The sequence below is a fragment of the Triticum aestivum genome, chromosome 5D (genome assembly GCF_018294505.1).
Source record: "Triticum aestivum cultivar Chinese Spring chromosome 5D, IWGSC CS RefSeq v2.1, whole genome shotgun sequence".
Lineage (NCBI taxonomy): Eukaryota > Viridiplantae > Streptophyta > Magnoliopsida > Poales > Poaceae > Triticum > Triticum aestivum.
The window spans coordinates 545,136,128-545,162,793 of record NC_057808.1 but is presented as its reverse complement, the minus strand read 5'-3'; the positions used below and the strand labels follow the sequence as shown (position 1 = coordinate 545,162,793).

General features: G+C 50.6%; 1 protein-coding gene across 1 annotated transcript; it reads right to left on the bottom strand.

Moving 5' to 3' along the window:
* Positions 1 to 19,541: 19,541 nt before the first annotated feature.
* LOC123126109 (mitochondrial metalloendopeptidase OMA1) lies at positions 19,542 to 21,408 on the bottom strand. Its single transcript, XM_044546506.1, has 3 exons — positions 20,749 to 21,408; positions 20,577 to 20,662; positions 19,542 to 20,071 (listed from the first exon to the last, which is right to left on the bottom strand). The coding sequence occupies exons 1-3, from the start codon at positions 21,349 to 21,351 to the stop codon at positions 19,726 to 19,728; spliced, it is 1,035 nt and encodes a 344-aa protein (XP_044402441.1). The 5' UTR covers positions 21,352 to 21,408; the 3' UTR covers positions 19,542 to 19,725.
* Between the last annotated feature and the right edge of the window lie 5,258 nt (positions 21,409 to 26,666).

Genomic DNA, 26,666 nt, shown 5'->3' with positions numbered 1-26,666 from the left:
GAAACCACCTCAAAGTTATTCTTTCCGATCAATCCATTGGGCTATTCCTATAAGTGTCACAAACAGCCCTAGAGTTCATAGTAAAATAACACCTTAAGACACACATCAACCAAAACCCTAATGTCCCATAGATACTCCAATGTCACCTCAAGTATCCGTGGGTATGATTATACGATATGCATCACCCAATCTCAGATTCATCTATTCAACCAACACATAGAACCTCAAAGAGTGCCCCAAAGTTTCTACCAGAGAATCAAGACGAAAACGTGTGCCAACCCCTATGCATAGGTTCATGGGCGGAACCCGCAAGTTGACCACCAAAACATACATCAAGTGGATCAATAGAATACCCCATTGTCACCACGGGTATCCCACGGAAGACATACATCAAGTGTTCTCAAATCATTAAAAGACTCAATCCGATAAGATAACTTCAAAGGGAAAACTCAATCCATTAGAAAAGAGTAGAGGGGGAGAAACATCATAAGATCCAACTACAATAGCAAAGCTCGCGATACATCAAGATCGTATCACCTCAAGAAAACGAGGGAGAGAGAGATCAAACACATAGCTACTGGTACATACCCACAGCCCCGAGGGTGAACTACTCCCTCCCCGTCATGGAGAGCGCCGGGATGATGAAGATGGCCACCGGTGAGGGATCCCCCCTCCGGCAGGGTGCTGGAACAGGGTCCCGATTGGTTTTTGGTGGCTACAAAGGCTTGCGGCGGCGGAACTCCTGATCTATTCTGTTCCCCGAAGATTTTAGGGTATATGGATATATATAGGAGGAAGAAATACGTCAGGGGAGCCACGAGGGGCCCACGAGGGTGGAGGGCGCGCCCCCCTGCCTCGTGCCTCCCTCGTTGCTTTCCTGACGTGCACTCCAAGTCTCCCGGGTTGCTTTCTTTCAAAAAATAACTTCTCCAGAAGGTTTCATTCCGTTTCGACTCCGTTTGATATTCCTTTTCTTCGAAACACTGAAACAAGGGAAAAAACAGGAACTGGCACTGGGCTCTGGGTCAATAGGTTAGTCCCAAAAATAATATAAAAGTGTTTAATAAAGCCCATAAACATCCAAAACAGATAATATAATAGCATGGAACAATCAAAAATTATAGACACGTTGGAGACGTATCAGCGATGTGGACTAATCACATAGTGATGTGAACTATTGGTGTTAAATCACATGGCGATGTGAACTAGATTATTGACTCTAGTGCAAGTGGGAGACTGAAGGAAATATGCCCTAGAGGCAATAATAAAGTTGTTATTTATATTTCCTTATATCATGATAAATGTTTATTATTCATGCTAGAATTTTATTAAACTGGAAACTTAGTACATGTTTGAATACATAAACAAAACAGAGTGTCCCTAGTATGCCTCTACTTGACTAGCTCGTTAATCAAAGATGGTTAAGTTTCCTAGCCATAGAGATGAGTTGTCATTTGATGAATGGGATCACATCATTAGAGAATGATGTGATTGACTTGACCCATCCGTTAGCTTAGCACTATGATCGTTTAGTTTACTGCTATTGCTTTCTTCATAACTTACACATTTTCCTATGACTATGAGATTATGCAACTCCCGAATACCGGAGGAAAACTTAGTGTGCTATCAAACATCACAACATAACTGGGTGATTATAAAGATGCTCTACAGGTGTCTCCGATGGTGTTTGTTGAGTTGGCATAGATCGAGATTAGGTTTTGTCACTCCGATTGTCGGAGAGGTATATCTAGGCCCTCTCGGTAATGCACATCAATATAAGCCTTGCAAGCAATGTGACTAATGAGTTAGTTACGGGATGATGCATTACAGAACGAGTAAAGAGACTTGCCGGTAAGGAGATTGAACTAGGTATGATGATACCGACGATCGAATCTTGGGCAACTAACATACCGATGAAAGGGAACAACGTATGTTGTTATGCGGTTTGACCGATAAAGATCTTTGTAGAATATGTAGGAACCAATATGAGCATCCAGGTTCCGCTATTGGTTATTGACCGGAGATGAGTCTCGGTCATGTCTACATAGTTCTCGAACCCGTAGGGTCCGCACGCTTAACGTTCGATGACGATCGGTATTATGAGTTTATGTGATTTGATGTACCGAAGGTAGTTCGGAGTCCCGGATGAGATCACGGACATGACGATGAGTCTCGAAATGGTCGAGACATAAATATTGATATATTGGATGACTATATTCGAACACCGGAATGGTTCTGAGGTGTATCGGGTATTTATCGGAGTGCCGGAAGGGTTATCGGAACCACCGGGGAAGTTATGGGCCTTATTGGGCCTTAAGGGAGAGAGAAGGAGCAGCCAAGGGCTGCCCCCCATGGGCCTAGTCCGAATTGGACTAGGGGGAGAGGCGACCCCCCTCCTTCCTTCTCCTTCCCCTCTCCTTCCTACTTCTCCTAGTAGGACTAGGAAAGGGGGGGTCCAACTCCTACTAGGAGTAGGATTGCCCCCCTTGGGGCACCCTATAGGGCCGGCCGGCCTCCCCCTTGCTCCTTTATATACGGGGGCAGGGGCACCCTAGAACACACAAGTTGACAATTGTTTTAGCCGTGTGCGGTGCCCCCCTCCACAGAAACACACCTCGGTCATATTGTCGTACTCCTTAGGCGAAGCCCTACGTCGGTAACTTCATCATCACCGTCACCAGCCGTCTTGCTGGCGAAACTCTCCCTCGACCTCAGCTGGATCTAGAGTTCGAGGGACGTCAGCGAGCTGAACGTGTGCAGATCGCGGAGGTGCCGTGCGTTCGGTACTTGATCGGTTGGATCACGAAGACGTTCGACTACATCAACCGCGTTACCTAACGCTTCCGCTTTCGGTCTACGAGGGTACGTAGACACACTCTCCCCGCTCGTTGCTATGCTTCTCCTAGATAGATATTGTGTGATCGTAGGAATTCGATCGTCGGTATCATCATACCTAGTTCAATCTCGTTACCGGCAAGTCTCTTTACTCGTTCCGTAATGCATCATCCCGTAACTAACTCATTAGTCACATTGCTTGCAAGGCTTATATTGATGTGCATTACCGAGAAGGCCCAGAGATACCTCTCCGATACACGGAGTGACAAATCCTAATCTCGATCTATGCCAACTCAACAAACACCATTGGAGACACTTGTAGAGCACCTTTATAATCACCCAGTTACGTTGTGACGTTTCATAGCACACAAGGTGTTCCTCAGGTATTTGGGAGTTGCATAATCTCATAGTCAGAGGACCATGTATATGTCATGATGAATGCAATAGCAATAAAACTAAACGATCATTATGCTAAGCTAACGGATGGGTCTTGTCCATCACATCATTCAATAATGATGTGATCCCGTTGATCAAATGACAACACATGTCTATGGTCAGGAAACTTAACCATCTTTGATTAAACAGCTAGTCTAGTAGAGGCATACTAGGGACACTCTGTTTGTCTATGTATTCACACATGTACTAAGTTTCCGGTTAATATAATTCTAGCATGAATAAGAAACATTTATCATGATATACTGAAATATAAATAAAAACTTTATTATTGCCTCTAGGGCATATTTCCTTCAGTCTGCCACTTGCACTAGAGTCAATAATCTAGTTCACATCGTCATGTGATTTAATACCAATAGTTCACATCTTTATGTGATTAGTTCACATCGCCATGTGAATAATACCCAAAGGGTTTTACTAGAGTCAATAATCTAGTTAACATCGCTATGTGATTAACACCCAAAGAGTACTAAGGTGTGATCATGTTTTGCTTGTGAGAGAAGCTTAGTTAATGGGTCTGTCATATTCAGAGCCGTATGTGTTTTGGAAATTTTCTATGTCTACAATGCTCTGCATGGAACTACTCTCGCTAATTGCTTCCACTTTCAATATGTATCCAGGTTGAGACTCGGAGTCATCTCGATCGGTGTAAAAGCTTGCATCGACGCAACTCTTTACGACGAACTCTTTATCACCTCCATAACCGAGAAATATCTCCTTAGTCTTCTAAGGATAATTTTGACCGCTGTCTAGTGATCCACTCATGGATCAATATCGTACCCCCTTGCCAAATTCATCGCAAGGTACACAATAGGTTTGGTAGAAAGCATAGCATACTTTATAGAACCTATGGCCGAGGCATAGGGAATGACTTTCATTCTCTTTCTATTTTCTGTCGTGGTCGTGTTTTGAGTCTTACTCAACTTCACACCTTGCAACACAGGCAAGAACTCCTTATTTGACTATTCCATTTTGAACTACTTCAAAATCTTGTCAAGGTATGTATTCATTGAAAAATCTTATCAGCGTCTTGATCTATCTCTATAGATCTTGATGCTCAATGTGTAAGCAGCTTCACCGAGGTCCTTTTTGAAAAACTCCTTTCAAACACTCCTTTATGCTTTCCAAAAAATTCTACATCATTTCTGATCAACAATGTGTCACTCACATATACTTATCAGAAAGGCTGTAGTGCTCCCACTTACTTTCTTGTAAATACAGGCTTCACCGCAAGTCTGTATAAAACTATATGATTTGAACTCATCAAAGCATATATTCCAACTCCAAGATGCTTGCACCAGTCCATAGATGGATCGTTGTAGCTTGCCCATTTTGTTAGCACCTTTAGGATTGACAAAACCTTCTGGTTGCATCATATACAACTCTTCTTTAAGAAATACATTAAGGAATGCAGTTTTTGACTTCCATTTGCCAGATTTCATAAAACATGGCAATTCCTAACATGATTTGGACAGACTTAAGAATCGATACGAGTGAGAAAATCTAATCGTAGTTAACACCTTGAATTTGTCGAAAACCTTTTGTGACAATTCGAGCTTTGTAGATAGTAACACTACTATGAGCGTCTGTCTTCCTCTTGGAGATCCATTTATTCTCAATGGCTTGCTGATCATCGAGCAAGTGAACCAAAGTCCATACTTTGTTCTCATACATGGATTCCATCTCAGATTTCATGGCCTCAAGCCATTTTCTGGAATCTGGGCTCATCATCGCTTCCTCATAGTTCGTAGGTTCGTCATGGTCTAGTAACATGACTTCCAGAATAGGATTACCGTACCACTCTGGTGCGGACCGTACTCTGGTTGACCTACGAGGTTTGGTAGTAACTTGATCTGAAGTTTCATGATCATCATCATTGGCTTCCTTATTAATTGGTCTAGGAATCACTGGAACTGATTTCTGTGATGAACTACTTTCCAATTCGGGAGAAGGTACAATTACCTCATCAAGTTATACATTCCTCCCACTCACTTCTTTCGGGAGAAACTCCTTCTCTAGAAAGGATCCATTCTTAGCAACAAAGATCTTGCCTTTGGATCTTTGATAGAAGGTGTACCCAACAGTTTTTTTGGGTATCCTATGAAGATGCACTTCTCTGATTTGGGGTCGAGCTTATCAGGTTGAAGCTTTTTCACATAAGCATCGCAGCCCCATACTTGTAAGAAACGACAGCTTAGGTTTCTTGCTAAACCACAGTTCATATGGTGTCGTCTCAAAGGATTTAGATGGTGCCCTATTTAACGTGAATGTAGTTGTCTCTAATGCATAACCCCAAAACGATAGTGGTAAATCAGTAAGAGACATCATAGATCGCACCATATCCAATAAAGTACGGTGACGACGTTCGGACACACCATTACGCTGTGATGTTCTAGGTGGCGTGAGTTGTAAAACTATTCCACTTTGTTCAAATGAATACCAAACTCATAACTCAAACATTCACCACCACGATCAGATCGTAGAAACTTTATTTTTCTTGTTACGATGATTTTCCACTTCACTCCGAAATTTTTTGAACTTTTGAAATGTTTCATACTTATGTTTCATTAAGTAGATATACCCATATCTGCTCAAATCATCTGTGAAGGTCAAAAAATAACGATACCCGCCGCGAGCCTCAACACTCATCGGACCGCATACATCAGTATGTATTATTTCCAATAAGTTAGTTGCTCGCTCCATTGTTCCGGAGAACGGAGTCTTAGTCATCTTGCCCATGAGGCATGGTCGCAAGCATCAAGTGATTCCAAAAGTCCATCAACATGAAGTTTCTTCATGCGCTTTACACCAATATGACCTAAACGGCAGTGCCACAAATAAGTCGCACTATCATTATTAACTTTGCATCTTTTGGCTTCAATATTATGAATATGTGTATCAGTACGATCGAGATTCAATAAACCATTCACCTTGGGTGTATGACCATATAAGGTTTTATTCATGTAAACAGAATAACAATTATTCTTTGACTTAAATGAATAACCATATTGCAATAAACATGACCCAATCATTTTATGCTCAACGCAAACACCAAATAACATTTATCTTAGGTTCAACACTAATCCCAAAGGTAGAGGGAGTGTGCGGTGGTGATCTTATCAACCTTGGAATCACTTCCAACACATATCGTCACTGTCGGCGTTCTGGGAACGGGGGTCCCCAGACTTGCGTGCCTGCGGCCCACAGCGTGGCCAAGCAGCAGGCCCTATGGCCCATCTTCGTCAACAAGACACCCAAGACCCTCGCGAGGGTCCAAGCCTCGTGAGGCGAACGACGCAAGACCTCCTCTGGAGTGGCCTAGCTCACGAGGAGCGGAGATATCAAGGCAAGGCAAACCTCACGAGGCTCTCGTGACGTGAGTCATGACGAACGGTACCAGGCGGGTGCCAGGCGGGCGTCGATGCGTGCAACGTCCTTATTTCCTCTTTGGTGCTAAGGAGGCCAGCGCAGGCGAAGAGTACCGAGGCATCAGGCAAAGGTTGCCATATTGGTGCAACAAGACCAAGACCAGGAGGACGGCAAGGCGGAGGTCATCGTGGAGCCCAATACGGCGTCACCCCAGGGCTTTTCGCAGGCGAAGACCGCTTTTGTCAAGATAGCTTGTATTAGCTGTCCCCCTTCAAATTTGCCCGCCGTTGTTGGCTCCCTTCCTGCTTGATATTTGGGAAGAGGACCAGGGCCTCTATAAATAGGACTAGCCACCACAGTAGGAGGGGAGGGATCCAGAACCAGTTCAGATCATCCTCTACTACACAAGCACAAGAACACCTCAACCTCAGGAGGCTGTTCTTCCCTTGTACTGTTCATCATCAGCCCAAGAGGCAATCCACCACCACCACACTGGAGTAGGGTATTACACCACAACGGTGGCCCGAACCAGTATAAACCTCATGTCTTTCTGTGTTGCGAGTTCGTCCAGTTCGTCCGCAAGATCTTAGCGAGCTAGAGCGTAGATCAGTAGGAGGGAGAGACTCCGCACGCACCCCAGTGTTCGAACCTTAAGGGTTTGCCGGAACCCCACATCCGACGTTTGGCGCGCCAGGTAGGGGTGCGCCAGAGCTCCTGTCCACCAACCTGCGCCCCGTGCCGCCGCGCTTCGCTCCTATGGCAGGTGCGCCGCCATCCGCCTCTGCGACCAACGCCAGCAGTAGGGAGTCTGGGTACCGAGCCCTGGCCCCCGCCCTGCGGCGAGTGCAGTGGCTAGCCAAGTTCAAGCCGGAGATGCCGCCGTGTTACGACGGCGCGGCAGACCCGGCGCCGTTCCTGCAGGCGTACGAGGAGGCCGTCCTCGATGCCGGAGGCGACGGCAAGATCATGGCCAACTGGTTCCCCATGGCCCCCGCCGGCGAGCCACGCGCCTGGCTGCTCAACCTCCCGGGGTCCACGGTGGCGTCCTGGGAGGAACTCCGCGACCTCTTCGCCGCGCGCTACGCGGTGCCGGCGCACCACGCGATCGCGGCGCTGCTGGGTGGCTCTCAAGCACCGCCTTCAGATCGCCACGTCAAGCCTTTCTTCCGTCAGATTGGGGCAGCCTCCAAGCGCCCGGGGGCTCCGCCGGGTTGGGCTGCGCCGGAGGCCGACCTCACCTTCGATTCAAAAGACCACCCCGACTCCACCGCCGGCTCTGGCATGCTCCCAATGCTCTGCACGCCTACCATCTACAACATGGCCGTCACCAAGACCCTCATCGACGGTGGTGCCGGCCTCAAATTGCTCTCCGTAGAAGCCTTCAGCCTCCTCCACGTGCCGCCCGAGCGGCTCAACCTTAGCAAGCCTTTTTGGGAGTGGGTGGCGGAGCTGCCCGCTCTCTGGGGCAGATCCGCCTCCCCGTCACCTTCGGCACGCGCGACAACTACCGCACTGAGCTGGTGGACTTCGACATCGCCCGCATCGGTCTCCCGTACAATGCCATACTCGGGTACCCGGCTCTTGCTCAGTTCATGGCAGCGACTCACCCGGCCTACAACCTCATGAAGATGCCAGGGAGCAAGGGCGTCCTCACCATCAAGGGGGACACTAAGGAGGCGGTGAGGGCACTCAAGCTCGCCTTCAAGACCGCGGCAGCAGCGTAGCCAGCCGGCGCTAGTACGCGCGAGACCAAGGAGACCGCGCCCGCCAAGAAGAAGCAGTTGTTCACCCAAGACAAGGCCGAGACCAAGCAGGTGCCGGTTGACGAGGACGTGTCTTCAGGAGCCACCTTTACCACAGGAACCAGCCTAGACCGGGAACAAGAAGAAGCTTTGGTGAGGTTTTTGCGCACGAACAAGGAGATATTCGCGTGGGAGCCCAATCAGCTGGTAGGGGTCCCGAGAGAGGTGATCCAGCATCATCTAAGGGTGTGCCCCAACATGCGCCCCGTGAAGCAGCGGGCGAGACGGCAGTCCACTGAGAAGCAGGCCTTCATCATCCAAGAGACACGCAAGCTGGAGGCGGCGGGTACCATTCGAGAAGTTCGATACCCTGATTGGCTGGCGAACCCCGTCGTAGTACTGAAGAAAGGTGGGAAGGAACGGATGTGCGTCGACTTCACCAACCTTAACAAAGCTTGCCCCCAAGATCCGTTCCCCCTCCCGCGCATCGATCAAATCATCGACTCCACCGCCGAGTGCGATTTGCTATGTTTCCTGGATGCGTTCTCTGGATACCATCAGATCAAGATGGCGGTGGAGGATGTGGAGAAGACGGCCTTCCTGACACCATGTGGGGTGTATTGCTACACCTGCATGCCCTTCGGCCTTCACAACGCGGGCGCAACCTTTCAGCAGCTGATGCACATTGCCTTGGGGTGGCAGCTCGGCAGGAACACAGAGGCCTACGTTGATGACATAGTGGTCAAATCTTGCGAGGCGAGGACGTTGATTCAAGACTTGGAGGAGACTTTTGAGAGCTTGCGCCGAGTGAACTTGAGGCTTAACCCGGAGAAGTGCGTGTTTGGCGTCCCCTCCGGCAAGCTACTAGGGTTCCTTGTATGCCGCAGAGGGATCGAGGTGAACCCGGAGAAGATCAAGGCCATCGAAGACATGAGCCCGCCACATACCCTCAAGGAGATGCAAAAGCTGGCAGGACAGGTGACCGCGTTAGGGAGTTTCATCTCTAAGCTAGGCGAGCGCGCCTTACCCTTCTTTAAGCTCATGAAGAAGAAGGGCCCCTTCGAGTGGACCCCGGAGGCCGATCGGGCCTTCCAAGACCTCAAGAAATACCTCACCAGCCCCCCGGTGATGGTGGCACCGCGGCCTCTCGAACCTCTGGTGCTGTACCTTGCCGCCACCCCGTACTCCGCCAGCGCGGCGCTAGTGGCGGTTCGGGAGGAACGCCAAGACAAGGGTGTGCCGCGCCAAGCCAGAGCCAATGCAGCGCAGGGTCAAGAAGGCGCAGCAGAGCCATCAGTGGCGGAAGACCAAGCTACATCTCGAAAGCTCCTGAGGACGGCCAAGTCTCAGGAAACCCTCCACCTCAGGATATGCCACAATCTCCGCAGGACCCGAGCCTCAACAGTGTGCCAGCCCTCGTCGAGCACCCGGTGTACTTCATCAGCACCGTACTGCGGGACGCAAGGGCACGCTACCCCATGCCACAAAAGCTCCTGCTCTCACTCTTGGTGGCCTCGCGCAAGCCGCGACACTACTTCCAGGGCCACCCCATCAAGGTCGTCTCATCTTACCCATTGGAGAGGGTACTCAGGAGCCCAAACTCAGCCGGCAGGGTCGCTGAATGGAACATCGAGCTACAAGCATTCCAGCTGGAGTTCAGCGCCACCAGGGTCATCAAGGGAGCCGCGCTCGCCGATTTTGTGGCAGAATGGACAGATGCCCCGACTCTTGAGGAAGGAGAAGACCGGTCCACCTCCCCAGGAAGTGAGGCACCAGACGGCTGGGTCATGCATTTCGATGGCGCCTTCGCGCACCAGGGCGCAGGGGCTGGGGCAGTGCTCATCTCGCCCACTCAGGACAAGCTTTACTACGTCGTGCAACTCTGCTTCCAGCACGGCGAGAAGGTCTCCAACAATATCGCAGAATAGGAAGGCCTCATAGCAGGCCTGAAGGCTGCGGCGGCTCTGGGGGTGAGGCGCCTTACCGTCAAGGGCGACTCGCAGCTCCTCGTCAACTTCTCCAACAAAGTGTACGAGCCGAAGGACGAGCACATGGGGGCCTACCTTGCAGAGGTGCGCAAGTTGGAAAAGCAGTTCTCGGGCTTGGAGCCGCAGCACGTGCCCCGGGGCACCAACAAGGAAGCCGACGACATCGCCAAGAGAGCATCCAAACGGCAACCGCAAGAGCCCGGCGTCTTCGAAGAGCGGCTCTTCAAGCCGTCAGCTACGCCACCTCTTTCAAGCACGACTTAGCCTCGGGAGGAGCTCCCACAGCCCCCGGCCACGGGAGCCCCAGCTTGCGGCCCAACCTCAGGAGCTCGGCTGCTCTTGGCGCTCGAGCCCCAAGAGGAGTGCTGGACCAAGGAATTCAAGGAGTGCCTGATGCACGGGACGCTGCCGGAGAAGGAAGAAGACGCGAAGCGCGTGGCCCGACAGTTCACAGCATACTGCATTCAAGACGGCGAGTTGTACAGGAAACGGCCGAACGACGTCACGCTGCGCTGCATCTCCAGCGATCAAGGAAGGGAGCTGCTGATTGACATACACGGCGGGGACTGTGGACATCACTCATCGTCAAGGACCCTCGTCGGCAAAGCCTTCCGCAGCGGATTCTATTGGCCCACAGCACTCAACGATGCAGCCGAGCTGGTGAAGGCCTGCGAAGCTTGCCAATTCCACGCCAAGCAAATCCATCAGCCCGCTCAGGGCCTCCAAACCATTCTGCTCACGTGGCCGTTCGCGGTCTGGGGGCTAGACATCCTAGGCCCGTTCCCACGAGCGCCAGGGGGCTACCGTTATCTCTACGTCGCCATCGACAAGTTCACCAAGTGGGCGAAAGTGGAAGCCGTCCGTACCATTCTAGCCGGCTCTGTTGTCAAGTTCATCAAGGGCCTCGTGAGCCGCTTCGGGGTCCCCAACCGCATCATCACAGATAACGGCTCGCAGTTTACTAGTAACCTCTTCAAAACCTACTGTGCTAACCTTGGAACGCAGATCTGCTACGCTTCGGTGGCCCACCCCAGGAGCAATGGTCAAGCCGAACGCGCCAACGCTGAGGTCCTGAGGGGGCTCAAGACCAGGACCTTCAAGAAGAAGCTGGAGGCCTGCCGCAGGGGCTGGCACGACGAACTCCAGTCCATGCTGTGGTCCATCCGTACCACCGCTACCAAGCCAACGGGCGGGACTCCGTTCTTCCTCGTCTACGGAGCCAAAGCAGTACTCCCTCATGAGGTCAAGCGTCGCTCCGCGCGGGTCCTGGCGTTCGACGAAACGCAGCAGGACGCCGTGCGGGGGATGGATCTCGTGCTGGGGGAGGAACGCCGACGCGAAGCCGCATTGAGGGCGGCAAGGTACCAACAAGCGCTGCGGCGGTACCACTGTCGCAACATCCGCTCCAGGACGCTCGAGGTGGGTGACCTCGTCCTGAGGCGGGTCCTCTCCAGGGAAGGGCTGCACAAGCTTTCGCCCATGTGGGAGGGCCCGTTCAGGGTCGTCCATGTATCCAGGCCGGGTGCAGCGTGCCTGGAGACGCGGGACGGGATACCCATCTAGAACGCCTGGAACATCCAGCACCTCCGGAAGTTCTATCCATGAAGCAAGGCCTAGAGCCTGAGAAGAAAGGCCCAGAGCCTGTGAAGAAGGCCCGGTGCCTGTGAAGAATCGCCGCCCGTGACACTCTCATGTAATAATGAGTGGGGTTGTACACGCCCCGGAGTCTCAGGAGCGCCGGCCTCAGGCCCTGGGGCTCCCTCCCACGCCTAGTGGACAGCACTTAGCTCCACGCTGGTGAGAAGACTTGAAGACTAGATTAGGTGCCGGACGCGGCTTTTCATTTGCTTTCCGTAGTTGGCGCGCTTTTCCTTAATCAGAGTTGCGCTTGGTGTTCGTTGCTGATTTGGTTCCCTAGCCCTTTACCGCTTTTTTCAGCTCTAGTTTGCTGTGTTCTCTCTCTCGCATACCTCGCGAGGGGGCTAGGCAGGCGCCCTCGCGAGCATTTCTCTTCTCTTTGCCTTCTCGCGAGCCACCCTTGTTCGAGCCTGGAAGCTGGCACATCTCTCCTAAATCTGTGCCCCTCGGGTACCGCGATACAAGGTGCCAAGTCAAGGCTTGGGTGGAAGGCAAATCCTTTAGTGCACCTCCTAACGAATTTTTTGCAGTTTTCGAGCAACGCAGACACCACGTGAGGGAAAGGGCGCCCCAAACGCACCAGGTTAAGTTATCTTTGCACAAAACAACAACACAGCATGGGAACGACACGCACAATGCATTAACCAAAGAACCATAGTCCGATGCAGGAAAGAAAGAAAAACTAAGCAAAGCAGCGTTGCAGCAATCCGCAGAGGCAGGCCCTTGGCAACGCCCCGAGCCTAGCCAGACCCCTCCTCGCGCTTCACGGAGGCGCGATGACGAGATGACCCGCTGCCTCCTTCGAAGCGGGTGCGGCGGCTGGTCGTAGCCACCAGTGCTGGAGCTGCCACCGGAGGAAGAGCCGCCGTAGCTGGAGGAGACGCGGTCGCCGCCGAGGGCAGGCTCGCCCTCCTCCTCATCGCGACCATCACCAAGGCCGAGCACCTCCTCACTGTCGCTCGTCTTGGGGCAGCACCCGGCGCGGCGACCATCTTCCCTGAACACTCTCACATAGAGGGTCGATTCACCATCGTACCTGAAGTGGAGGGTGCACCGCCTGCCCAGTCTGCGCGCGCGGGCGAACGTCTGCCAGCCGCGGGCCAGGGCTATGTTGCCCGCGGCGGAAGTCTCAACCGCAACCCAAGAGGCCCTGCTGCAGCAGCCGTCCGCCTGCAGCCAGAGCCCGCCCGGACCAGAGGCCGGCAGTTCGCCGGCGAAGAAGCGCGGAAGTTGGAGCCAGTTACCGGCCGGGCTCTCCGACCAAACAACGAACTCCGGCGACACCTCAGTCGAATGGAAGCGCGGGCGGGGAGGCCGCGCCTCCCCTCATCGGCTGAACCACCATGGACGGGACGATCCCCTCCGCGTGCCGCGATGCCACCTCGACGGTGGGCCACGGCGGGAGTCGCGGCATGCTTGCGCGGACGGCCGCCGCCGCGCTTGGGGGCCGGGGAACCGAGGCCCTCGCGAAGGGCCTTTCCTTTCTCGGTGGCAGAGAACTTCTTTCGTGGCGCCATCGATGGCACTTCAAGCAATGGAGTAGAGAAGCGAGCAAGCGAGGAAGAGATGCGCAATGGGGGCTCCGCCCCCTCCCCATTTATAGCAAGAGAAGGCCAACAGGCGTCCCCCACGATCGCAGGTAATGATGGTTTTCCTTGCATGTCGCAGGGACTTGTCAAGTCGTGCAGTTGCCGAGGCAGCATGGGGAAGCGGAGATGCCCACGTCCAATCAACCGCCACGCGTCGACCGAGGCCGCAGGCTTTTGGGGCCCACGGTGCTCTGAACTTGACCCTTGGCTTCGCCGTGAAGCCAAGCTCCAGCGCACCTTGGGCCCGGGGGCTACTGTCGGTGTTCTGGGAACGGGGGTCCCTAGACTTGCCTGCCTGCGGCCCACAGCGTGGCCAAGCAGCAGGCCGTACGGCCCATCTTCGTCAACAAGACACCCAAGACCTTCGCGAGGGTCCAAGCCTCGTGAGGCGGACGATGCAAGACCTCCTCTGGAGTGGCCTAGCCAGGAAGGCTCACGAGGAGCGGAGATATCAAGGCAAGGCAAACCTCACGAGGCTCTCGTGACGTGAGTCATGACGAACGGTACCAGGCGGGTGCCAGGCGGGCGTCGGTGCACGCAGCGTCCTTATTTCCTCTTTGGTGCTAAGGAGGCCAGCGCAGGCGAAGAGTGCCGAGGCATCAGGCAAAGGTTGCCATATTGGTGCAACAAGACCAAGACCAGGAGGACGGCAAGGCGGAGGTCATCGTGGAGCCCAAGACGGCGTCACCCCAGGGCTTTTCGCAAGCGAAGACCGCTTTTGTCAGGATAGCTTGTACTAGCTGTCCCCCTTCAAATTTGCCCGCCGTTGTTGGCTCCCTTCCCGCTCGATATTTGGGACGAGGACCTGGGCCTCTATAAATAGGACTAGCCACCACAGTAGGAGGGGAGGGATCCAGAACCAGTTCAGATCATCCTCTACTACACAAGCACAAGAACACCTCAACCTCAGGAGGTTGTTCTTCCCTTGTACTGTTCATCATCAGCCCAAGAGGCAATCCACCACCACCACACTGGAGTAGGGTATTACACCACAACGGTGGCCCGAACCAGTATAAACCTCGTGTCTTTCTGTGTTGCGAGTTCGTCGAGTTCGTCCGCAAGATCTTAGCGAGCTAGAGCGTAGATCAGTAGGAGGGAGAGACTCCGTGCGCACCCCAGTGTTCGAACCTTAAGGGTTTGCCGGAACCCCACATCCGACAGTCACCTCACCCTCACCCAGGGGCTACTATAAACAATAGTAAAGTACACATCAATAACATGTATATCATATATACTTTTGTTCACTTTGCCATCCTTCTTATCCGCCAAGTATTTGGGGTAGTTCCGCTTCCAGTGACCATTTCCTTTGCAGTAGAAGCACTCAGTTTCAGGCTTGGATCTAGCTTTGGGATTCTTCATGGGAGTGGCAACTTGTTTGCCATTATTCTTGCAGTTCCCTTTCTTTCCCTTCCCTTTTTACTTGAAACTAGTGGTCTTGTCAACCATCAAAAATTGATGCTTTTCTTGATTTCTACCTTCGCCGATTTCAGCATCACGAAGAGCTCGGGAATCGTTTTCGTCATCCCTTGCATATTACAGTTCATCACAAAGTTCTAGTAGCTTGGTGACAGTGACTAGAGAACTCTGTCAATCGCTATCTTATGTGGAAGATTAACTCCCACTTGATTCAAGCGATTGTAGTACTCAGACATTCTGAGCACATGCTCACTGGTTGAGCTATTCTCCTCCATCTTGTAGGTAAAATACTTGTCAGAGGTCTCATACCTCTTGACTCGGGCATGAGTCTGAAATACCAATTTCAGCTCTTGGAACATCTTATATGCTCTGTGGCATTCAAAACGTTTTTGAAGTCCCGGTTCTAAGCCGTAAAGCATGGTGCACTAAACTATCAAGTAGTCATCATACCGAGCTTGCCAAATGTTCATAACATCTACATTTGCTCCTGCATTGGGTCTGTCACCTAGCGGTGCATCAAGGACATAATTCTTCTGTGCAGCAATGAGGATAATCCTCAGATCACGAACCAAGTCCGCATCATTGCTACTATCATTTTCAAACTTATTTTTCTCTAGGAACATATCAAAAATAAACGGGGAACTACATCACGAGCTATTGAAAACAACATAATTTGCAAATACTATCAGGACTAAGTTCATGATAAATTAAAGTTCAATTAATCATATACTTAAGAACTCCCACTTAGATAGACATCCCTCTAGTCATCTAAATGATCACGTGATCCATGTCAACTAAAGCATGTCCGATCATCACGTGAGATGGAGTAGTTTTCAATGGTGAACATCACTATGTTGATCATATCTACTATATGATTTACGTTCGACCTTTCAGTCTCAGTGTTCCGAGGCCATATCTGCATATGCTAGGCTCGTCAAGTTTAACCCGAGTATTCTGCGTGTGCAAAACTGGCTTGCACCCATTGTATGTGAACGTAGAGCTTATCACACCCGATCATCATGTGGTGTCTCGGCACGACGAACTATAGCAACGGTGCATACTCAGGGAGAACACTTGTACCTTGAAATTTAGTGAGGGATCATCTTATAATTCTACCGCCGTACTAAGCAAAATAAGATGCATAAAGGATAAACATCACATGCAATCAAAATAAGTGATATGATATGGCCATCATCATCTTGTGCCTTTGATCTCCATCTCCAAAGCACCGTCATGATCACCATCGTCACCGGCTTGACTCCTTGATCTCCATCGTAGCATCGTTGTCGTCTCGCCATCTATTGCTTCTACGACTATTGCTACCGCTTAGTGATAAAGTAAAGCAATTACATGGCGATTGCATTTCATACAATAAAGCGACAACCATATGGCTCCTGCCAGTTGCCGATAACTATTACAAAACATGATCATCTCATACAACAATTTATATCTCATCACGTCGTGACCATATCACATCACAACATGCCCTGGAAAAACAAGTTAGACGTCCTCTACTTTGTTGTTGCAAGTTTTACGTGGCTGCTACGGGCTTCTAGCAAGAACCGTTCTTACCTACGCATCAAAACCACAACGATTTTTTGTCAATTGTGCTGTTTTAACCTTCAACAAGGACCGGGCGTAGTCAAACTCGATTCAACTAAAGTTGGAGAAACAGACACCCGGTAGCCACCGGTGTGCGAAGCACGTCGATAGAACCAGTCTCATGAACGCGGTCATGTAATGTCGGTCTGGGCCGCTTCATCCAACAATAACGCCGAATCGAAGTAAGACGTTGCTGGTAAGCAGTATGAGTATTATCGCCCACAACTCATTGTGTTCTACTCGTGCATATAACATCTACGCATACACCTGGCTCGGATGCCACTGTTGGGGAACGCAGTATTTGAAAAACTTTACATACGATCACGCAAGATCTATCTAGGAGATGCATAGCAACAAGCGGGGAGAGTGTGTCCACGTACCCTCGTAGACCAAAAGCGGAAGCGTTTAGTAACGCGGGTGATGTAGTCGAACGTCTTCACGATCCAACCGATCCACGTACCGAACGTATGGGACCTCCGTGTTCTGCACACGTTCAGCACGATGACGTCCCTCGGGCTCCTGACCTAGTTGAGGATGAGGGAGAGTTCCGTCAGCACGACGGTGTGGCGACGGTGATGATGAAGTTACTGGCGCAGGGCTTCGCCTAAGCACTACGATGATATGACCGAGGTGTTAACTACGGAGGGGGTGCCGCACACGGCTAGGAACAATTGATGTATGTTCTAGGGGTGCCCTCCCCATGTGTATAAAGGAGGGAGAGGGAGGGAGGCAGCCTAGGGCGCGCCCAAGTAGGAGGAATCCTACTTGGGCCCCTAGTCCAATTCGCCCCCCCCCCTACCATATTTGGACAAGGGAGAAAGGAAGGAGGGGGAGGGGAAGGAAGTAGGCGTCCTACTTCATACTTTCCTTTTCCTCCTCTCTTTTCCCTTCCTCCCCACGTGGCTGGCCCTATAGGGGTGCACCAGCCCCTTGTGGGCTGGTGTGTTCCCTTACTTGGCCCATTAAGCCCATATCTTTGCCGGGGGTTGCCCGGAACCCCTTCCGGTGACCCAGTATCACCCGGAACACTTCCGGTGTCCAAATACCATCGTCTTATATAGGAATCTTTACCTCTCGACCATTTCGAGACTCCTCGTCATGTCCGTGATCTCATCCGGGACTCCGGACAAACTTTGGTCATCAAATCACATAACTCATAATCGTCATCGAACGTTAAGCATGCGGACCCTACGGGTTCGAGAACTATGTAGACATGACCGAGACAAATCTCCGGTCAATAACCAATAGCGGAACCTGGATGCTCATATTGGCTCCGACATATTGTACGAAGATCTTTATCAGTCAAACCGCATAACAACATACGTCATTCCCTTTGTCATCGGTATGTTACTTGCCCGAGATTCGATTGTCGGTATCATCATACCTAGTTCAATCTCGTCACCGGAAAGTCTCTTTACTCGTTTCGTAATGCATTATCCCGCAACTAACTCATTAGTCACATTGCTTGCAAGGCTTATAGTCATGAACATTACCGAGAAAGGCCCAGAGATACCTCTCCGATACACAGAGTGACAAATCCTAATCTCGATCTATGCCAACTCAACAAACACCATCGGAGACACGTGTAGAGCATCTTTATAATCACTCAGTTACGTTGTGACATTTGATAGCACACAAGGTGTTCGTCCGGTATTCGGGAGTTGCATAATCTCATAGTCAGAGGAACATGTATAAGTCATGATGAAAGCAATAGCAATAAAACTAAACGATCATTACGCTAAGCTAACGGATGGGTCTTGTCCATCACATCATTCTCTAATGATGTGATCCCGTTGACCAAATGACAAGACATGTCTATGGTCAGGAAACTTAATCATCTTTGATTAACGAGCTAGTCTAGGAGAGGCATACTAGGGACACTCTGTTTGTTTATGTATTCACACATGTACTAAGTTTCCGGTTAATACAATTCTAGCATGAATAATAAACATTTATCATGATATAAGGAAATATAAATAACAACTTTATTATTGCCTCTAGGGCATATTCCTTCAGTCTTTGCCGAGCGCAGCTCTCGACAAAGATGGCCCTCGGTTGTGCCGTGGGTCCCGCATGTCAGGTCAACGACACATGGCCACTTCTTAGTGGTTATCTTTGCCGAGAGCGGTTCTCGGCAAAGGTGGCCCTCAGCCTAGGCTGTGGACCCACATGTCCAGTCATCGGCACGTGGCCGCTTCTTAGTGGTTCGCTTTGCAGAGAGGGGCACTCGACAAAGGTGTGCCACATGGCTGGCGCCATCTCCGTCCGCCGTCCGTAAGTTCAATTTATTTAGCCGAGAGGCGTCGTTTGGCTCTCGGCAAACTGTTTGCCGAGTGCCCACGTTTTGGCTCTCGGCAGATTTTTGTTTGCCTGAGGGGTGTACGCCGGGTGGCCTTTTGCCGAGGCAACACTCGGCAAAGGCTTTGCCGGCGGTTATTGGCCCTTTGCCGAGTGTTCCCGGCACTCGGCAAAGGTGGCGATTCCAGTAGTGCTGGAACTTCCGATTGAACAGACCCTCACCCTTCCTGGGTTTGGGTGGAGACCCCCAGATGATGATTTTGTGAAAATCAACACGGATGCTGGTATTGAGAGCATTCTAGAGAAGGGAGGGGCAGGTGGTGTGGATCGTTCTTCGACAAGGTTTCTAGGGGCCTGGTGTAAGCCTCACAACGGTGTCATGGACCCTCTGATTGCCAAAGCGCTATCTTTGCGCGATGGCGTTATTCTTGCAAAACTAAGAGGATGGACCAACGTCGTCATGGAGATGGACTGCCTGGAGGTAGTAGGCCTCTGGAACACCCGCCACAATTCTCGTTCTGTCGTGGCACCTATCCTTCTGGAAATTGGGGATTTATCTTTTAGTTTTAGTTCTTTTGTTATTCAACTAAAAAAAACAGTCGGCACAAATATAAAAAACTGGTACTATATAAGTAAATTTCAGGTAGTCATGGCACATCCGGCAAACTAACTCTCCTAACCACTCTTGAATATGTGGAATACACGGAATCGATCAAAAACTACCAGGAAGGGATGTCCATTCATATCGGAAAGTGCTGAAGATGTGGCTGTGGGTGGTTCTTCAACTTGGGCATTCTAATCTGCTGATCCCCCCGTAAGAGCGTGCCTCAGTCTTGTCGATATAAGTTGGAATGCATCTCCCAGGGTTTGTCGAAAGGAAAATCCTTCAGCGGGGGCTTCTGAGCTGGTACCTTCGTCGGGCGGAGCTTCCTTATATAGTTTCAGTGCCTCCTGCATGATTTTGGGTTGCATCACACGCTCTGCCCTTGTTGTATCTGAAGGATTAAAAAGGATGTGATCTTGTGACACCGACTCTCTTTCAATTATTGCCTGCTTCCGGAAGTACAAGAGGGACGCGTATGGATGGAAACCAGCAGCTCCAAGTAGAAGGGTTCCAATGTGATCTGCCTCCATCTCCGACCTGCATATATAGGCAACATTGATCATCAGAACATGATGTACGCGGCGCAGTCATAGAACAACTCATGTGTTACGGTGTTACTTTAAGAAACCAATAATTGTTAGTGAACATTATCCTACTGTAGCGGCCAAGCAAGGAGGCATCGCGGTGGGTACCCAGTTCACTCGCGAGGTGGCAATTTGCTAACGTTCCTTTGTGTGTGGGCAATTCTAGTGTAATTTTGCAAGAACTTGACCTGTTAATTGCCTATTGTCCTTGTTATTCTTGAAGCCACACTGTGATTTTCAGGGGTTATATATGTGTTTATATAGATTATCTACCATGCTTGAGTTCTCGCTGCTGCTCTAAAGTGAAATTCCAATTTGTGGATAAGGGCGCAGCACAACTAATTAATTAAGAGACGTAGCCTAGAGACTAAATGATTTCTGGGCATATAATATATACAAGTATAATGTGTACGTGTATGTGTGTGCCTATATATTTATATAATTGCAGTCATACATACCTTCGGAAGAAAGGCACAAACATGGGTATTGGAGACCACTTGGCGTAACAAATTTCCGAGTAGTGTCTGGCAACGATGTGACCAATCTGAACAAAAAAAAGGAGAGAAAATTAGGCACCTCAAATAAAACTCATAAAATATGCACTGGGATATAAATGTTAAACCTACGTACCTCATGCGCAATAGCAAAGGCAATCTCAGCATCGGTAAAACGGTCGAGCAATCCGGTAAATACTGCAATCTTGCCACCAGGAGCGCACGCTGCAGTGGGGTCGTCGTCTTTAACAAGTATCACCTCCCACTCAAACCCCTCAAGATGACTTGTCTGTGGCTTCGGTCTCTTGGTGCCATCGTGGCTGCTGTTGATAGGGAGGGTACGATAGGTGGCGCCAATAACTTTCTCGGCGATACGACGTACACGAATGCTGTCTGGGTGAAGCGGATCGACGATCCGTGATTCGGAAGCCCAGATTTTCTTGTCCTTTGTGTAACGGGACTCCCAGAGCTGGCGTTCGGACTGGGGAGACCTGATGACCATGTGCGTGCGGTTCGTGTAAGGCACAACCTCGCGGTCGTAGAGGCCCAGCGCGGCCATAGCCCCGGCACCTGAGGCGAGGGCCGCCACTGCAGCGACCGTACGCGGATTACGGTACCACTGACTGAAGCGGAACACCGGGTTTGCATGGGTCGGCAGCAGCGAAGCCAGTCGGCGGACGCCGCCTGCCTGCTTACACACAAGGAGGAGGCGGCGCGAGTTCCGTAGTAGGCAGTTCATGGTTTCTTTCTTTCTTTCTTTGTGTCAGTGGTTCACGGACGTGTGTCGTGTGTGGGCTTATGCACCGTGTTATGTGGTTATTTACAGTATAGAGCAAGGAAATATATACAGAGCTGGGCACGGCAAGTGCAGACCGACTCGGGCCCTGCGGGCCTGATACGATTCTGCTTTAGACAGGAATTCGGCCGAGAGCCTAACATACACGTGTCGGATCCTAATAACATACCAGACCGTGTACGTATATACGTGATGGATCGTAACATACAAGACTGTGTACGTACTGTGCTCTCTCTGCTTGCCGTTCATCTTCCAGAGCGATGGTGCTCCATGACTGCATCACGGTGTATGTCTACTCCTCCAAATCTGGCGACAAAATACAAGGAAACACACGAGAAGTGTGTGCCTCTGCTGAACTGCTAATATGAAGCACCCATCCACATCTCACCCCCGCACGAAAAGAAACAGAGACAGAGGAAGAACACTGTGGAGGCGCCCCTCTCTCCCTGTCTCAAATCTTCACCCAGATCAGTCAGATCTGAAGATATTTTTCCTGGATTTCGTCCCACATCCATCCCTGGAGGTAAGGTATTCTCCTTCGACCCCCCCCCCCCCCCCCCCCAAAAAATTCATCCGAAAAATCATCACATTTGCCCTATTTTTGCATGTTTATGTGAAACCCTAGTTCATCAATGTTTATGTGACTTATTTGTGATTTGGCAAGGTTCTTTCTCTTTTGCCACAACTGTCAATGGTGCCATACTTTAGTATATATCAACTTCATTGTCCAAGTTCAACTTATTTAGTAATCTAGCCATTTCATGACATTTCGTTGTAAGCTAAATTTTAGCTAGTCAAATCTTGCCGTGTAAGATTATTTAGTTTATTTATATTAGTTTTCCTGTGTAACAAACAGAGTCATATATTTCCCATTTCTCGTCACTTGATACCTGAAACTATTTAAATCCCTTTGACCGTTAGCTGACGAGTGGGGCCGCGTATACGTGGACGCATGCAAGACCGCGATCATATTTGTCTGTCTTTAAATTTGCATGTGGTATATTTTGTCTGTCCTGAATCTATGGTTAGTTAGAGCAACTCCAACGGGCCGACCAGGTAGACACGAACGTCCGCTTCCGCGTTTGGGTCGGCTCGTGCCCCCAACGCTGGCCCGACCCATTTTGACGGCGCCGGCAAAAAAAAACTGTGCATGCATATTTAAAATAAAAACAATTTAATTAAATATTAAAGCCGGTCAGGAAGGCCGGTGAGAGTCCATGCGTCCACATTAGCATTAAAAAAATTAAAAACAACCTAACTACGAGGCGGCGCGCTGCCCAGCGCGCCCTAGGCGTCGTTATCGTCGTCGTCCTCGGGGTGGGTGAGGTCGATGAGCGTCGGAGCAGGGCCGGCCCAAGGGAACGCTGTGTTCCAGGCGGCGGCGATGTAGTCCGCGGGCGGCTGTTCCGGCGGGGGCAGGGCCGGCGCGGGGGGGCTGTGCGGCCGCCTGTGCAGCCGCGGCTTGGCACGCCTCCTCCTCAGCCTCGCGCGCCTCCTCCTCGAGGTCGCGCTCGAGCATCTCCTCGTACTCGCCGCGACGGCGCTCCCCAGCGAGCCGTCGCTGGCGCCACATCTTGAGGTACGCCGCTTCCTGCTCCGGGGTCGCCCCCATCCAAACCGGTGGCGCGGACACCCACTCGCGCACCACTCCCGTCCAGGAGAAGCGCGCGATGGGCTCTGGCTCCTGCTCGGGCTCCGGCTGGGGCTCCGGGTCGGCCTTAACGAGCCGTCGGGGAGGGGACGGCGGGGCCACCGGCGGCACGACGCAATCGCCGGCCGCGGAGAGGGCGAGGGCCTGCGCCATGGACGCCTCGTAGCGAGCCTCCTCTTCCTCCACCGCCTCCACCCTGCGCCGCTCGTCCTCCTCGCTCTCACGGTAGACCGCCGCAAGGGCCGCCTGGTAGGTGGCCTCCGCCACCTGGTGTTCCTCCCGGACGACGAGCGGGGGCGGCGGCACGCTGCGTTCGACCTCCCGCACGCCGCGTCGCCTCGCCTCCTCGTGCTCGAAGGCGAACCACCTCGCCCAGTTGGGCGAGGTGGGGTAGGTGGCGTCGCGGCGCTGCTTTGGCGTCAGCATTGCCCGCCGGCGCCGCACCTCCTCCGCGTGCGCCCTAGTCGACCGCGGCGCCGCCGGCACTGGGATCCTCTCTGGATCCAGATGCCAGGCGTGCGGCAGGGTGACGTCGGGGTATGGCAGAGGGACGCGGTGCTGCCAGTGCCACTCCGCCTGGTGCACTGGCACGCTCACTCGCACCCTCTGCCGGCGAGCCGGCACCGGCGGAGGCGGTACGAACTGAGAGGGGAAAGGGACGACGGGGGCCTTGCCTTGGACTTATGTGATTTTTGGTTGGTAACATGTCACATAAGACAACATTGTGCGCAGGTTTTATATTTTTTTGATTTTTTTAAATTAATGGTGCTCATTTGACCTCGATCGTGCCAGCTAGGGTTTTTTCATGAAAATTACCATAGACCAAGTTTAGTATTTTTCCTCGTTAGTTTGTCTTATAAAACGACGAACGGCGAAGGTTTCATATTTTTCGATTTTTTTAAATTAGTTATGCTGAGTCAAAGCCTTTGAAACCCCGTTGACCAGCTCAAAACCCCTCTAAACCCCGCGGGGTTTCGCCTAACCCTAGCTCCCAACGTCAGCCGTCCGATCATACCCTCACGCCAAGCGACAGCCCTCGGATCTGGCCTTCAAGAAGGAACTAGGTGGGCTGGCTGTGTGCAGGCTCCGCGCCGTTGGATCACAAGGACGGCTCTGCATCATTGGATCGTGGGGCAATCCACGAGAGGCGATCCTATTGGTTGTGCTCGGCTGCTCGCCCACCACTGACTCCGTGAAAAAAACGTTGTTATTGGGCCCAAAAGGAAACCAAGCTCTGGGCCGTCGAATTGCGTCGTTTTTTTTTTTTGCATCGTTTGCTCTGTTTTTTGTGAATGTGCTGCCTCTGTATTTTTGCATCGTTTTTTGCATTTGTTTGCTCTGTTTTTTGCATTGTTCTTTTTGTTCTATACAAATGTAAAATGACCAAATTTATAAGGGCTAAATTTATTTTTATCATGTAAAATGGCCACAAACTATCAAAAAATGGGTCATTTTGCATTTGTATAATGGCCACAAGCCCTCTATCTCTTTTTATCATGCAAAATGACCAAATTTTGAAGGGCCAAATTTATTTTTATCATTCAAAATGGCCACAAGCTCTTCAAAAATTGTCTCTTTTTGTTCATATAATATAGGGTTTGACCACAGATTCCCACGCGTGCAATTAGCTTCTTTTTCTTCTTCTTTCAAACCACTGTTTCCCACGCGTGTACACTCCCGATGCTGCAGTGGGTTTGACAACGGGCTACTAACTTCACATTTGACCCCGTTATTGCCACGGCCAAATAACACATAGCACTACGGCTATTTAAGCCACCCTCTATTTCCCACGTGTGTACATTCCCGATGCTGCGGTGGGTTTGAAAACGGGCTATTAAGTTTTCTATCTATTCTATTATTAAGTTCTTCCTAGTTTGAGCTATATGATCGTGCTATGGGCTTGTTGGCCCTATCTACATATTGGGACTGCATATTTGTTGATTATTTTCTTAGAGAGCTCGGTTTGTTAGTAGGGTTCCCTTGTTAGTAACCACCTAGCTAGTGCATGCAAGCAAGCTTTGTTAGTAGGGATGAATGAGTACAACTAAGCAAGGGAGTGGCTCTTTTTTTACACAAGCCACAAATATGTAGCCACCTAGCTAGAAGAGAAAAACCAGCGGCAGTGACCGTCGCTGCATCCGTGGCGGCTGGCGTGCAAGAAAACTGCTCGGTCAGTGCATCGTGGCGGACGCATCGGCGCATGCAGGCTCGGTCGGCGCATCATGGGATCGTGGCATCGGCGCATGCAGGCAGGGTTTGCTGGGTGCATGCATAGCAGGCTTCTGTCCTGGCGGCGCGCACAGACGTTTAATGCAAGGGACGGCCCAACGAAACCACGGCCCAATGGTCGAATAGCGACACCACCCAACACGGCACAGTCCAGCGTGGCCCCACTAGTCAAAATTAACGGTCAAGCCTTTGACCCGACGGCAACATTCAAATACAAGCACGTCGCCGAAGTCCTCATAGTCATGACGAGACTGGGAGTCACACCAGAACATCCTATTCATATGTCCTTCCTTATCTAGCTTGTACTCGAAAAAGAAGCTAGGATCCCTCTGTTTCCTACTGGCCATGATGCCTATGACTGTGGCAGCATCACCTTTTGAAAGCAGCTTCCTCTTCTCCCTGGCGCAAAGGTTGTATATTTCACGCCTGGTAAAACCAACACCGCCATACCATACATGTTTGCTGATGAAGGAATCCATCATGTCGCGAATTCTAATCCATGTAGCTCCCATGGACATTATCTCAGCTTTCTGGTACTCTTTGATTTTTCTGTGGGACCAAAGAAAAGGTACCTCGTCCGGTCCTGCCAAGATATGGCTATGCTTGTCCTCAAAACTATCAACATACCAAACCCCACGCTTTTGGTCAAGCTTCACGGTCAGGTGCGCTCCGCAGTGGCAGCATGTCTCGGGTCTGAGCCTACGGCTGTGTCCTTCCTCGGTTAGCAACCTGCTGTCACGTTTTCCTTGTCTAGAACAAACAGACCACCTATAACGCATATGATGTGACTCGGTTTTGTTATACATGACCTTATTCTTTCTAATGCTCAAACCATTATCTCTAGCATAGCTGTTGTAGAAATCATACACAGCATCGTGAGACATAAAAGTCATTTGTATTATCTGCATGAACATATCCCTCTTATCATCTGACACTGGCAGTATCTTCGACATTCTTTTTCCCCTCATCTTCTGTCACCTACACAATCATAACATAGCCATGAAAACAGTTTTCTATGGTATAACATTACTTCCATACAACATTGATTACATACATACCTCACTCATGATGACCGACGACTGCGACTTCCCAGAATCAGGTGCAGCTAATGATTCATCATCAAGGCCTGTCTCCGCGTCGGATTCACCGTAATAGTCGTACGCATTATGACATCGGAAATTAGCTAAAAAAATATAACACAAATACATAAGTACTTATCATATAATATTCAAAAAATTCCACTTCCATACCTGACTAATGTAATCTTCATTCGAGATCTCCGAGTTGTTTTCCTCACCATCATCATGCTCATTATTTTCCTGACCATCATCATGTTCATCCATCTATACATTTTCAACATGAAAATATAATACTGTTG